The 14,682-nt window shown below is 39.5% G+C and overlaps 1 protein-coding gene across 1 annotated transcript; it reads left to right on the forward strand.

Moving 5' to 3' along the window:
* Nucleotides 1–14,436, forward strand: LOC131248071 (uncharacterized). The gene is made up of 6 exons (XM_058248120.1): nt 1–212; nt 3,196–3,279; nt 7,700–7,946; nt 8,391–8,487; nt 13,886–13,951; nt 14,078–14,436. Exons 1-6 carry the CDS (start codon nt 62–64, stop codon nt 14,273–14,275), a joined length of 843 nt encoding a protein of 280 aa, XP_058104103.1. The 5' UTR covers nt 1–61; the 3' UTR covers nt 14,276–14,436.
* The last annotated feature ends 246 nt before the right edge of the window (nt 14,437–14,682 follow it).

The following is a 14,682-nucleotide window of genomic DNA, read 5'->3' on the forward strand; positions in this document are numbered from 1 at the left end:
CCGTGAAATTTCTCCCCAGTCGCAAGCAAGCACGCAGAGAGAGAGAGAGAGAGAGAGGAGAATGGAAGCTCTGAGAGCCTCCTACGACTCTACATCCGACTCGGACAGCTCTCCCAAGAGTAGCAAAGATTCCCGCCATATTTCAAATTCCAAAGAATCAGACCGTTTGCCCCCGCCCCCAATCGCCCTCATCCAATCTCCTCCACCTCTTGGTAATTGTCTTTCCACCTCTCTCTCTATCTCTCTCGGAAAGGCGGGCTTTCCACTTCTCCTCTCTTCCATCAGAATTTCAGTTTTTCTCTCCATCCCAAATGCTTTATTGGCTCCTGAATCAACCCTTTGGCTTACCAGCAAACAATTTCAGTTTTAAAAGTCTAGATTCCTACTTGGTGTAAGAAGCTTGAGTTATATTTTCTTTATTTCTTTATTTCTTTTCCGATCCAACTGTCCCAATCATGGCCCCAATCTGGATAGTTTGGACATCATGGCTTGATTAGGGGGTGGATGTGTGCTATGCCATAGCTAAAAACGGGACTAAGCAGTGTTCCTTGATAGGCACTCCGAAATTGGGGTTGATTTCATTTTTGGGAGGAATCGATCCCTTTCCCATTTGGGGTTGCTTGCAAAACGTAAACTGCTGGAGGTCCCCTTTTTCTCACCCCAAATCTCAAGCGAGATTAAAATGATTCCGAGCCATCCTTGTATCAAACTACATCCCAAAACAAAATTGGGATGATCAGTAATGGGGCAATCTAATCATGACATTTAGGCCGCGTTTGGATGGCCGTAAGCTTTTTAGGTTGTAAGTAAGTTACCTGTTTGGATGTAAGCTGTAACTTACTTATAGGCAACTTAGGTTTTTTTTTTTCATACGCAGACACCCACACACTCATGCTGAAGTGGGATTTCACCACCTATAAGTACTCGAACCCTTGACCTGGTGTTGAAACTCTTGTGACTCTACAAGTAACTTAGTTTAACATGTGTTGAGGTCAAAATCTAAGCTTCCCTCTGCGTGGGTATTCGCATTCCGATCCGCTTCAAGGCCCTGAACCTGCACAACAGTGATGAGCAAAGGCGGCCCTGATTTGAGCAGGGGACCCTCCGATGCCTAAGTCAGGTCAAGGGAATCTGGGTCTAAGTAGTATCGTTGAGGGAGAGTGTAGAATATTGCCTACCCGTTTCTTCCTCTCAAGATGATACTTATACCCTCTGGCTTAGGATGGGCATATCCGCATAAGTCGGCGCATCTTGGGGTCACATTAACCATACCCCGCGGGTGATTCGGTCACCCAGTCGTCCGGTGGTCGTGCGAATGTGGGCAGTTGAGTAACCGTAGCTAATTGTATGGTAGTGGGATACCTCATGATCCCCATTGTTGGTAGAACTCGCTTAGAGATCCGAACAGACCGCCTTGGCTTCGGATCACTCCAAGTGTTGGGTTAGTTGTCCCGGACTCAGACCTCGGAACGAAGGTATAACGGATGTCGGATTAGAAGTCCATCCCCTGCCCACTCGTGTAGCTTAAAGTTTAGCCTTACGTCTCCAGTCGGCCCTGAACAACCTCTGTCCTCGGAGTCCGGACGTCTCTGATCTTCCCATAACAACATGTAATTTAATTATAGGTAATAAGTTGTATATTCACACTAACTAGGACTTGGAGTAGGGAATCGTTCAAAAATTAGATTGACGCATGAAAAAGCATAGATAAAAGTATGCCGTTTTATTGAGCCAATCTAGATGAATACTTGGGCAAATTCTTAGGCTAAACTAACAATCAAATGGGCCATAAAAGTGGAACCACATATTCAAAATGCTTGTAAAAAGCCAAAGGGCCTACTTCCACATTGTTTATATAGCCCACCATGTTGTTTACACGCCATCTAATCCATTCATCGTGCTAGCCTCGGTATGATGAAGTGACAAAAATCAGGCCATTTCAAAACCCAGGTGGGTCACACCACATGATCTTCGAGGTCTTAGGCATGATTTCACAATGTTCTCTAGGTTGTGGCCCACATAAACTTTGGATCAACCTGATTTGTCATTTCTGCGGTGAGCGTGAGGAGGAGAACATGATGGACAGGGTGGATCATTTCTATGTTCAATCAACACTGTTTCCTTTCAATCAAACCAAGCCCCTAAGTAGGTTATAGTACATGTAAAAGGAAAGGCTAGAAGAAAGTTATCAGTAGTGCAAACTTATTGTTGTAACTACAATGAAAATACAGAAGGAAATGCTAAGACAGGGCTATAAGGTCCAAATTCCAAAATCTAAGGTTCATTGAACTGACATGCATGCATAAACCACCATACTATAACCTACGGTGAGCATTTCTACGTTCAGTCAACGATGTTTCTTATGATGTCAGCCCAAAAATAATAATGTAAATGGATGGACGGCATGGACAGGAACACATAAATCATGGTGGTGCCCATAGAGCACCATCTGAGTAGCAGTTCCACAGATAATTTGGCTACTGATGCTGCCAGTAGCCAGGTGGCTGCTGGTCGGTGCTGTGGGCTCCACCATGATGTATGTGTTTCATCCACATTGTCCATCCATTTTTCTAAATCATTTTATGGCATGAGCCCAAAAATGAGGTAGATCCAAATTCAGGTGAACCACATCACAGGAACAATGTTTATTGAAAGCCCACAATTAAAACTTATTGGGGGCTACAAAAGTTCTGGATCAAACTTATTTTTTTTATTATTTATTTTTTCCCTTCATCCGGGTCTTTATGACCTAATCAACAGGTTGGATGTCAAATAAACATTACGTGGGCTGTAGGAGGTTTTTAATGGTGGACATTCAATCACTACTGTTTTCCTGTGGTGTGGTCCACGTGAGATTTATATCTGCCTTATTTTTTGGGATCAAGCCCTAAACTGATCCGGGAAAATGGATGGACCGCGTGGATAAAACACATACAACATGGTGGTGCCCACAGGGCACCGGCCAGTGGCCACTTAGCTATTGGTAGCATCCCAAGCCAAACTGCGTTCCTACTGCCCTGTTGCTTGAGAGAAAAAATAAAGAAGAAAAAAATGATGTAGAGGGGAAAAATGGGCCCACTTGGGCCCTGCACATAATTTCACACCTTCATAGGGTACAAAGAATTTGTACTGGATAGTTGCTCATTACCTTCAATAATGATATGTGTTATGTAATGTTTTGTTCAAAATGCCCAGCTTATTGTCAGACAAGCCAAGAAAGTCGAGTTAGGAGCTTTCCACATGTTGAAGGAAACTATGCACTGCATGTGTTCATCCCAGGTTCTTTCAATTTTACCCCTTCTACTGTGTTTCTTAAGTTTGGTAGTTCATATTTGCTTCTTGTTTCACTTATCAATGTTTATTCTTTTCTTCTTTTGAGAATTTTTCATGTCGGCTGCATTTGGTTGCACCAAATACCATGATATTTCACGATTAATCAGTCTAATTTGGTGCCGAATAGCATGAAATTTCATGATATTTGGTGCAACCAAATGCAGCTGTTATTATCGTTGTTAAATTGGTATCTCATTTTAGAAATTTAGCTGTTGTATAAGCTGAACATGATGTACAAAGGCTCTCAAATATCTTCCCCCCCCTCCCCCCCCCCCCAGCACACACACACACGCACACACAATCCTCTGTCTAATGACTATTTTTTTATTGACAAAGTTGGGATTGAGAAAGAGAGCACACGAGGGAGTTCACCTTATAATGCATATATGTATAATTCCTTCAGAACTCACTCTCATATGTTGGGTTAGATGTTTTAATACCTGGACTGGACGCTGATCTGTATTTCATGCATGGTTTGGAGCAACTTTCACAACATGAGCAATCTATTTGAAGAATTACATAATAAAAAGAACAAATTAAAGGTATAAACTAACAAAGTGCCTTTAAAATAGTGGGTAGGATCTTGGGAGTTACGAGGGAAGCTTGTGGATTTGAGCTCACAATCTTAACTTTTGTCAAGAAAACAGTTGACTGCCATTGACCTGGTTTTTTAGTGACCTGTCATGTTTCTATGCCAGTTCCAGTCCAAACTGGTTGACCTTCCAGTGTAGTCTATGTTTTAAATTGCTTGGGACCATGATTCTGTAATAGTTGGTTCCCCTTTAGGTTTTTCTCTTCTCTGCCCTTTTATTTTATTTTTAATTTTGTTGTTTTTTGGGTTTCCTAAAAAAATCACTTGATAATATGGACACTGAGAGAGTCAAATGGCGGAATAGGATTCATCTAGCTGATTCCAGTTAGTTGGGATAAGGCTTAGATATTGATGATGAGAAAATCTCACTTTATTGGGATAAAAATTTAGAAGATGAACTGCTGCTTCTTCAAACAAAATGGAAAAGGTAAATTGGATAATATGAATATTCTCTTGTTCAACAACAAAATTTACCAATTTATCAGCCGACGCATTTTACTTTGGCGCAATCATGTCTAATTTTTAAAAATCCAGCAGAGGAGTTAGCAGATCTTCCATCTCAAGGAAGGCACTACAATACTTGCAATCTAAAAAGTTGGGAAGTTAAAAGAGTATCAGACTACAACTCTCATACCATAAAGAAAAGCCATTGCTTTTGCCACAATGGAGTTGTCTTGTTCCAAAAGGGCATGTAACATGAAATCGGAAGAAATCACCTTCAAAGTCCTAACAACTCCACCTTAACTCGGAAGTGTGAATGTAGTTATCAACTTACAGACTGGTATTTCAATATAATTTCTTTCAGATATCTTGTTGTGTTCATCTCACCGTAAGCATTCCGATAGTCTTCTAGAGTGGCATTTCCAATTCGCAAAGAAATGGCATGAGTTGTCTGTTTTCTATCCTTTACTCAGGTTCCCTTGTGACTGGCCATTGCTTAAAATCTATTGTCTCTTCTCCATATATCTCTTTCTTTTGGGTACTACAGTAGCACTTTGTGGCTCATGAGTCAGACATAGACATTCATGATGTTTCTTGTATTTTTTGTGTTCTATTGAGTGTAATGGAGTTGCCGTTCATTATAACCCATTGCATTTGCATTTTGACATTTATATTCTCAGTCATTTTGTGTAATATTTCTATTGTCCATGGTTTTATGTTGGTTATTTCTCAAAGATACCCTACAACGTTAGTTTAAGAAAGTAGTCAAGTGGACAATTGATTTGTCTCTCTCCCAACCGAACTACCACAATCGCCTAATTCTTCAACCATGGGTTAATCTGTGGCGCTGAGTCTCTTTGATGGTGCGCTGAGGTTAGCGTAAATTATGACGTGTCGCTCGAGGATTTGCAAAACCTCCTGTTGTACCAATGTCTGTACTCCGTTCTAGGAAGAAGGTAATGATCTTCCAGGAGAGATCAAGAAGCTGCAGGGTCGTTCATCTGCTTGGCTAGTCAAGCATGAGCTAGTTCATAGATCTACCCTACAACGTTCATACTCATTATCTCCCATCTTCAGCTAATGCTTTTCATGTCATGAAGACCTCTGGTTTTCTTGAGGTGATTAAGAAGTCTATACTCCTTCCCTCCCAACTACCCTATCTGGGTTGAACTCTTTATATCATTGCTCTGGTGCTTGTTTTAGTTTTAACGGGTCCTGCATGTGCACCATTCTTCTTGCTTGTATGAGTCTTACAAGCTGATAGCTGATTCATGCATGCACTTTTCTAACTTGGCACCCACAAATGTTATGTTCATGTGCATTTAGTGCAGTTCTTAATAAAATATTCCATTACCTTGTATATGACGAAACACACTTAAGGTCAAACTGCAAGATTCCTGAAAGGGCCAATCGCCTTGATGCTCAGACAACTGCATGCTCTAGGGACAAAAAAAAGAGAGTAACTATGCAGATACAAATATTTAGTGCATTTCAAATCAAATCCAAGACACAAATTCCATAGGGAATGTCTGGCTAGAGGAGTGAGGGAACTCTGGCAGGTGAACAGTTCTATCCTGCCATAGGGTTTTACTGAGCTCTTGAGTGACCACGTTCCATGAGAAATGGGAAGGGACTTTACACTGCAGCCTGGAGTTGACAAGTATGTAAAAATGCTAGAGATGTTGGTTGGGTTGTGAGGGTCAAATATTGCATATTATCCCCCATTTATTACTTGGTTTTATGAACATGATAATGCTTAATGTTCTATTTTAATCATGTTTGTGTTACAAGGTGAATTTAAGAACTTGGATTGAAAAGGATGCTAAAAGCATGGATTTAACACTCAAGGATCACCAAAGCCAAGGATGGATCTTATGAGATCAAGAATGAAGAATTCACATGCCAAAGATCCGAGAAAACCAAGTGAGCAATAAAGAGCATTGAGGACTTGAAGTGAAGAAAAGGAACCCTAAAAATCTGCGTCCTTCGACTAGTCTAAGCCCATCTTCGACCAGTCAAAGGCTTCTGCTCGACTAGTCGAAGATTCCTCGACTCGAACTCCAGCGACAAAATCCTTTAAATTCCCATCATCCTCGACCAGTTGAAGGAGACCCTCGACCAGTCGAAGCTTGTCCTCGACCAGTCGAGGGTTATGCAAGTTTTGCGCGGACTGCGTAAATTTGAGACGGTTTCCGGATTTTTCCAAGTCGGTGCGAAAAGAGGTGATGCACAACTATAAATAGGAGTCCCCAGGGCATCCCTAGGCATCTTCTAGGGTTTGAGGAGTGGAGCAAAAGCGTGGACAAGCCGTCGCCAATAGTTTTTCCTTCCTTTTCCTTAGTTGGTTTTATGCTTTTCTTAAGAAATTTTAGTTCAATCATGTCTATGGTTGGCTAAACCTCTTAGCTAGGGCTAAGAGGTGAAGCTTGTAGCGTGATTGAGATGTTTGCTTTATTTTGATTCATGTTTTGTTGAACTCTCTTGGATTATAATTTGATTCTTAAGAAATATTTTTAGTTTTTAATGGGTTGTTGTGACGAATTATAATAAATTTGCAATAGTTTGAAATATCTTCTTTTCCTGAATTGAGATTGTGAAATTAGGAAATCCTGTTGTTCACTATCGTCCCTTGGGCATGGTAGGATGATGGAATCCTTCCAAACTTTCACAATTGTCTTATGATTGGTTGTGGGATTGGTAAATCCTGTTATTTGCCTTGTCTCCTGGGCATGATTAGGTGATGGAATCACTTCCAAATCCTCACAGCTCTCATCCATTGATGATTAGATCCATGAGAAGTTCAGAGATCTGACAAATCTCTTCTTACCAATTGGAAAGGATAGGACTCTGATTCCAGTTGTGTCCTTGAATCAAGCAAGGTAGCCCTCCCAATTGCTACAAGTGGATCCTTGAAAACCCTAGTTACCACGTTTGAATTTGTTAGTTTTAATCACTTTAATCACAATTACTCTTTCAATTATTCAGATTTAGTTTTAGTTCTTCATCTAGTTCTAGTTCTAGTTAAATTCAAAAGACACACAAGTTCAGTCCCTGTGGATTCGACCTCAGTCTCACCGAGTTATTACTACATTGCGACCCTACACTTGGGGTTGTGAACATGGGTCAGGATGACTTTAGTTGGTAATTTTAGTTTTGCTTGCTTTATTCTGCAGCTAATGTTTAGTATGCTGGTTCTTCTAAATGGCGGACTTCATATCAGTTACATGGACTAATCTTTTTCTGTGTATGTTATTCAATAGTGTTGCTGAGTTAGACCTTTTGTTAAGCTATTATAGTTATGTCAGAGTGATAATCATTGTCATTTATCTGCAGTTCTTATACCGCCGGTGATTAAGAAAGAGCTAATATTAGCTCTAAAAAGAGTCGCATCTCTTGTACCTAGTCTTCATGCTGTTGATGTTGATATCCCACTCAGTGATATGTGCAAAGATGATGGTTTGCTTGAACAATTCTTAGGAAGGGAATTTCACATAAGTTTGGGAAGAACTGTTCCGATTCGAGTGCATCAGATTGGCTCAGTTGTGACAATGCTTCGCCAAAAGCTTCAGTCTCAGAATCGGTCAGTCTATATCTCAACTACAATTCCATGTACTGTTACTCTGGTAGGGCATGTTTGCAAGTTGGTACTATATTTGCATAGGGTATGATAGTCATTGGTGGCAATGGTCATTGAGTGAAATTTGGCACTGGGCTGCATTTTACTTGCAATTTCTAGCCAGTTTGGAATACAGACAAGTGAGCATTTGTCGCTTGAGGTTGGATGGGCCTTCTCCGAATGTGCCAAAATTTCTAGTGCCATTTGGTTGGTCCATCAGTAGTGTTAACTGCTGTTATGGATGTCCTTCCATAATCCATACTAGACTTTGTTTAAACATTACTATCGCAATCTTCCCACTTGTTTGCTTCTATTGACTCTTTCTTTCTCTATTTTATTTTACCTTTATCAGCCCAAGAATATTCTGTCCATGACATCATGTGGTTTCGCATTTTGTTCTGGATGCAGATATTGGATAGATTTTAGTAAGTGGGAGGTTTTTGTCAATGATGATCAGACACGGTCCTTTCTTTCGATGGAAGTTACTGCAGGAGGACTATCTGAGGTCAGATTGAGTAAATACTCGTAACATTTTAAAATGTCTTGAAGTTGATTGATATAAAGATGTCTATGTTTCCATGGAACATTGAATTCTAAGATCTTGACTGTCATGGAAGTTGTACATTTGGGTTTGGAGATATAGACTTCTCTTCATTGCTATGAATTTCAATCTTTAAAACAAGCTTACAGATTTTAGTTATCCATTCAAGGGCATGAAACCTGTACATACTTTCTCTTTGTTGCTGTGAATTTTTATCTTTTAAACAAGTTTATAGTCTGTACATTTTAATTATCCATTCAGTGTCAGTCACGACTAAACGACTTCATCCTTTGTCTCCAAAAATATCTCTGTTGGATGCTGGATGATATCCCAATTGTTTCTTTAATTTGGACTAGTTGGTCTGGGAGCAGTGTCATGTTAAACACATTTTACGAATATTTGTTTGTAACTTACAGCACCGCCTACTTGGCATTGGTTTCTAAGAATTTGATAGTGTCAACAGATATTATCTCATTCGAGGTCAGATGGAATGGAAGATTGACAATAAGAGCTAGGAACCACCTATAGTTCGTTTCTTGAGCTTAATTTCAATAGGAGCTAATTTTGGAATCTAGGGTTGGCTGGGGTGGCAGGTATAATTCGAAACCATTTGGGGAGGGTGAGAAGGGTTTACTCAGGTCCACTGGGGTTTAGTAACTCCAGTGAAGTGGAAGTTAGGGCTCCTTGGACTGGCGTTTAAGAGATCATATTTATTTTCCAGGCCCGGCAGTGGGTGAGTAGCATTTACAGTTTCCCATGGGACTTGACAGTTGGATGAAGGAGACTAGAGAGTTGTGTAGGAACCTTCTAATTGTTCTCAGTCTCTTAGGGTGTGTTTGGATACCACCAAATAAGTTACTTTTTCTACTTACAGCAGTATTAGTAGCACCGGAAGGAATATAAGGTGCATAAATAGGAAGGGGATAAATTGGAGAAGGATGTCTCCCTTTCAACTCACTAATCTCCCTCAGAAGAGAGGCAAGATTATGAGAAGAGTAAGGCATGGACTAAAAAAAAGGTGGCGAAAAAAATAAATAAATCCAAACACAGGATCAAAACAATTCTCTCTTTTGTGTGGGGGGATACCCCAAACTGCGAATAGCTTTTGGATCTAATTTGGTCCAATTCAAACCCAGAATATGAATGAAACACATGCGCCTAAAGATACGAGGAACAATGAAAGGAGGCTAATCTAGACAAAGGACCGGATGTGGGGAATTTGAAACTCTAGATGGCATACGATTAGGTGGCTGTGAGCACTGCATCGGCCCAAAATTGCTTTGGAACAAGTATCCCTGTCCAGTGTTTTAAATATCGACGATATCGGCCAATATACCCCACAATATTTCTTGTATCCTACCTGTGCAATATGAAACACACAAATAGTGGGATATATCCCACATGTTCGATCCAGTGAGCATTTTTTATTTTCGATCCTTTTTTTTTTTTTTCCTTCTGTAAATCATGTTAAATCAGTGTCAAATTGTTACAAATCTATGTTTTTTCATGTTTTGCATGAAAAATCATGGATTGGGAGCTTATATTTTGAGATTTGGATGAGAAGGATTGAGTTGCAGAATTTTTTTATATTATAAAATCCCAATTTCTTGCAAATCGGTTGCAATCTTTGTGTCCAAACATAAAATCAAACATGTATGTAACCTGATTTAGTGATTCTTCTTTTGCTTTTGAATGTATTGCTTGTGTTTCCACACATCTTCTTACATTTATAAATTATATGAATAAACTTTAAATATACTCGCATCAATTCAGTTAGACAACGCATAGATTAGGATCTCATACAAAGAAAACCTATTATGTGCACTTGTTTTTTGTAATGTTTTGATTTGTAAGTGTATTGATGTCTTTTTTAACAATCACTAAAATTTCATTGAAAATTTCGACCAATTTCCAATGTTTCCCTGTGTTTTCAACAACAACGATACATTATGCAATACAACTGATATATCCCATGCGATAACTGATATGTATCCGTATCCCAAGGGTGTGATATGTAACGCGAAACCGATATTTCGAACACTGTCCCTGTCAAGAGGCTTCATGTAACTTCCAAGTACATGGCACTTTTTCTGTTCCGCCACTCCATTTTGCTGAGTATATGGACAAGAGCTTTGATGTATCACCCCATGCTCTTCTAAATAACTCCTCAACTCCCCTTTAGAGTATTCTCGGACATTGTTTAGCTGAAATATTTCTATTCTCTTATCAAACTGGGTGAGTACCTTCTTATGATTTTTAAAAATACTGTGGTACTTCATCACTAGTCTTCATGAGAAACCAGGTGCAGCAAGAGAAATCATCTGCAAAAGAAATGAAATAGCAATAGCCATCTATAGAAACAATGGGAGTATATCCCCATTCCCCATGGATTGGAATGAACAATATGAAACGGGAGCATATCCCCACACCGGAATGAACAATATGAAACGATAACAAACTTTTATTCAAACTTGGTGGAAAAGTTGATCTACAATGTTTGGACAATTCGCAAACTCCACACAGTAGATTATGAGTCAAAACTGACTTAGACAAATATGAAAATAACGACTTTAATGACTGCAATGACAAATGTCCTAAATGACTATGCCACAACCTAACATGGGGGCATTATTATGATTCCTACTAAAACTACTACTTGACTGTAGGGATGAAGGAGAACTAACAATATCCGGAAGGTACAGACCATCTGCTTCACGACTACTCCTAATCGTTTTCCTTGTCGCCTAGTCTTGGAAAAAGAAAGTTATGCAATTGTCAAATTTTTGGTAAGACTACCTACCAACAATAAATTTGTGGATAATTTTGGAACACGAAGAATAGAGGGCAAATACAAGTGATCATTAAGTTTGATATCACCATTCCCAGAGATGGTCCGATGGAGGATAGGAATCCATAAACAATTTTCACTTGATCTCTTCCAGATGGAGTATATGAGGAAATAATGGATGACAAACCTGTCATGTGATCAGACACCTGCATCAATGATCCATGTTGGGCTGGATGAAGAATGATCGACAAGATTAGCAACCACATGGCTACCTATCTGAGCATAAGAATAGAAGCAGATAGACCTTCCAATTGGGAAGGAAGACGGTGAAAGTGTTCTAATTCTGTAATTGATAAACCATCCGAGGTTGGTGAGGACTGCCCTGTAGAAGAAGCTGATGTGGAGAGAGGTAGCACCTGAAGATGGAGGAGCAGAGGCAGATACAAGGCCATTGGAGGACTGTTCAGGATGGTTGAATTTCTCTGGTTTACCATAGAGATCCCAACAAGTCTCCTGTACGGTGGATTTTCCTACAATGGTCACATCTCAACTTATTTTTCTCATCAGACGCTCAGGACTTCCGATTGGATTTTCCACCTTTAAAGGGGACATAAGAGACTACAAAAGCAAATGATCCTTGTTGGAAGGAAATGGCTGCATAGCCTTCTTCCGGCTTTCCTAACTCTAAACTAAGGAATAAACTTGGCCCAATGTAGGAAGCTCATCTCTCCCCAAAATTTGCATGTGGGTCAACCAGGGTGTTCCAAAATGGTAACGGTGGCTGTAACGGCCACCACCATTACCGTTATGATATGGGCCGTAACGGCCGTTTTGGCCCCCGTATCGGCCGTTACGGCCCTTTTTTGTTTTTTTGAAAAAACTGTTACAGGACTGTTACGGGGCCATTATGGACCGTTATGGCCTGTTTTTTTTTTTGTAACAGCCATTATGACCGTTTCGACTCCGTAATGTGTAACGGTTATGACCGTTACCGTTACGGGGTTACCTAATGGCTGTTACGTAACCGATTTTGAATACCTTGGGGTCGACTCACATTGAGAGTTCAACCTATAGCTAAGTAATCGAATATTCTATTCTATTAGATTTGTTTTTGATGGCCCTTCCTATCAATGTTAGTATCACATCGTAATAACTGGTAATGGTCCAACTCTTCCCATGGACCCTAAAGAATGGAATAATTAGCCGAGGTCTTCTCCCGCTGGCGAAGAGTAGCAATTTTCTGGCATAGCTGATGCACAAACAATATTCTATCAATGGGAGTAAGTTTTGGTATCTTTTATCCCCGACTTCCTAGGCTCTGTAGGAACTAGAATCTCCCACTGATATGAGGTCGCATGAAGTTAAGTAGCCAAGACATCACCATCAAGTTTTCATGCTCTTACTTATCATTCGAAGAATCATCAGTAGTTGGTTCCTTCACCTGACCATTTAAATACCCGAGTTTTCCTCGCTTGCTGATATACATCTTGGTGGATTGAAACCATTCAAGAAAATTAGTGCTGTCCAACTTCACTGTTATGATCTGCACATTAGGGTTGTCACCATAATCGCCTGTGGTTGACATGGAACTTGAGGCTCCAGAAACATTAGATATACTCTCTGAACCACTGTTGACATTTTTCTACAGAGATAGCTCCTTATGTTCTTTGAAGTATGGCAAAAAATACTTTCTAAAAATTCTGATGGTCTCCATAGAGCTTCTGGGAAAAAATGGAAAAAACGAGAAAATCTTGAATGAGATTTGGTAGGGGGCAGCAGCATACCTTCACAAAGACCTCACAAATCACTCAAGATTCCATTGAATTGAGTAAGAGCAGAACCAATGACTAGAGAAAATCTTAGGGACTAAACCTTCATATCCCAGTTCGTTCAAAAGATCCCTGCCTTGAAGTAGGATAACTCGAAGCTCTATTTTATTTTATTTTTCTGAAAGAAAAGATTGTACAACTTTCAAATCTTCATCAAATCCACTGCAGCTTTGCCCAAAAATAAAAAAGAAATAGGGTGAATCAGATCCAATATTCATCAGGCCCAAAACATGAGGCTGTATGACTGCTAACTTCAGTTGTATGGCCCGATTAAATCATGATCACTGACGATCCCTTGTAGATGGAAAAATGAAGATGTTTTCCCTCTCTGATGCTAAGAAGAAATAAAGATTAAGCTATAGGAATAAAAATGGAAGGAGAAGCAGAGGAGGAGAAGAAATCCTCCTTTGTCTATATGAACCCTTTTAGAAAAATACAAATAACTCCTTGTTGGTACCCGTGTTAATATGTTTTTTATTAACTCCTTATTGGTACTTGTATTAATATGTTTTTTAATAACTCCTTGTTGGTACCCTTCTAACCACATCTCAGCAAACATTTTTTTTTTTTTCTCTTTCTTTTTTATGATCCTTTCTTGGTGTTTGGCTGAAGACATGCTTACTGTCCTTATCGGCGATCTACGTTTCTATGAATGTAACTGTCATTGTCTTCATTCCATTCATGAAAAATCGCAATAAAATTTACATTTCGATGCTTAATTTCTTTATTTTTTCTGTACCTTCAGATAACAAGGCAGATTCATGTTGTTAATGACGTCTATAAACTACACAATCTCCCCGAGTTTTATGAGGTCAGAATTCCATTTCATTTTATTATTTTAATACCTTGTAAAAAAAATCTTATACATGATATAAATCCAAATCTCATGGGATTTATTTACCCTTCCCTCTAACAAGATCCTTGACATTTACTGCAGAACGCACGCCCCCACATATCATTAGCATGGGCATTAGGTGACATCAACCATTCACTCAGGCGTGCTGTCGAAGAGCTGAAGAGGCAAAGTGCCAATGCGGGCTCCTCACGGAAACAGATCTTTACCTGCAAATTCAGTGGTATTGAATCTAAAATAGGTAAAAAATCCTATAAAATATGTAAAATTGAGGGTCAGTAACTTTTGTAAAATAGGTAGGAAGTCCTATAAAATATGTGAAAATCAGCTTATCTTGTGTCAGAAAGGTTTCTTGGAATTTATTGAGACTGAATGTTTGTTGAGAAATCAGGTTGTGCGGATATTGGAGTGAGGACTAAAATGCCATATGCCCCATCTCTTCACCCGAGCTTCCCATGTTTTATACAGTCCCATTGGCGTTCCAGCTTTTGGCCTTTCAATTTTATGAGTTCATAGCCCACGAATAACTGCCTACAACTGGTTGTGGGCAAGTGTTTTGCAATTTCATTTTTACAACCTGTTATACCCTGAAAATATGCTAGACCTTCCAGTGCAAAAAATTGAAAAAAAAAAAGACGAGAAAAAAAAGAGAGGGTTTTAGGTGGTCACGACCACAGAAGGGAAAGATA

Source organism: Magnolia sinica, chromosome 6 (genome assembly GCF_029962835.1).
Source record: "Magnolia sinica isolate HGM2019 chromosome 6, MsV1, whole genome shotgun sequence".
Taxonomy (NCBI): Eukaryota; Viridiplantae; Streptophyta; class Magnoliopsida; order Magnoliales; family Magnoliaceae; genus Magnolia; species Magnolia sinica.

Coding starts and splice junctions, on each gene's coding strand:
- LOC131248071 (XM_058248120.1), top strand. CDS start 62: ATGGAAGCTCTGAGAGCCTCCTACGACTCTACATCCGACTCGGACAGC. Junction 213..3,195: donor CCAATCTCCTCCACCTCTTG/GTAATTGTCTTT, acceptor CAAAATGCCCAG/CTTATTGTCAGACAAGCCAA. Junction 13,952..14,077: donor ATCTCCCCGAGTTTTATGAG/GTCAGAATTCCA, acceptor CATTTACTGCAG/AACGCACGCCCCCACATATC.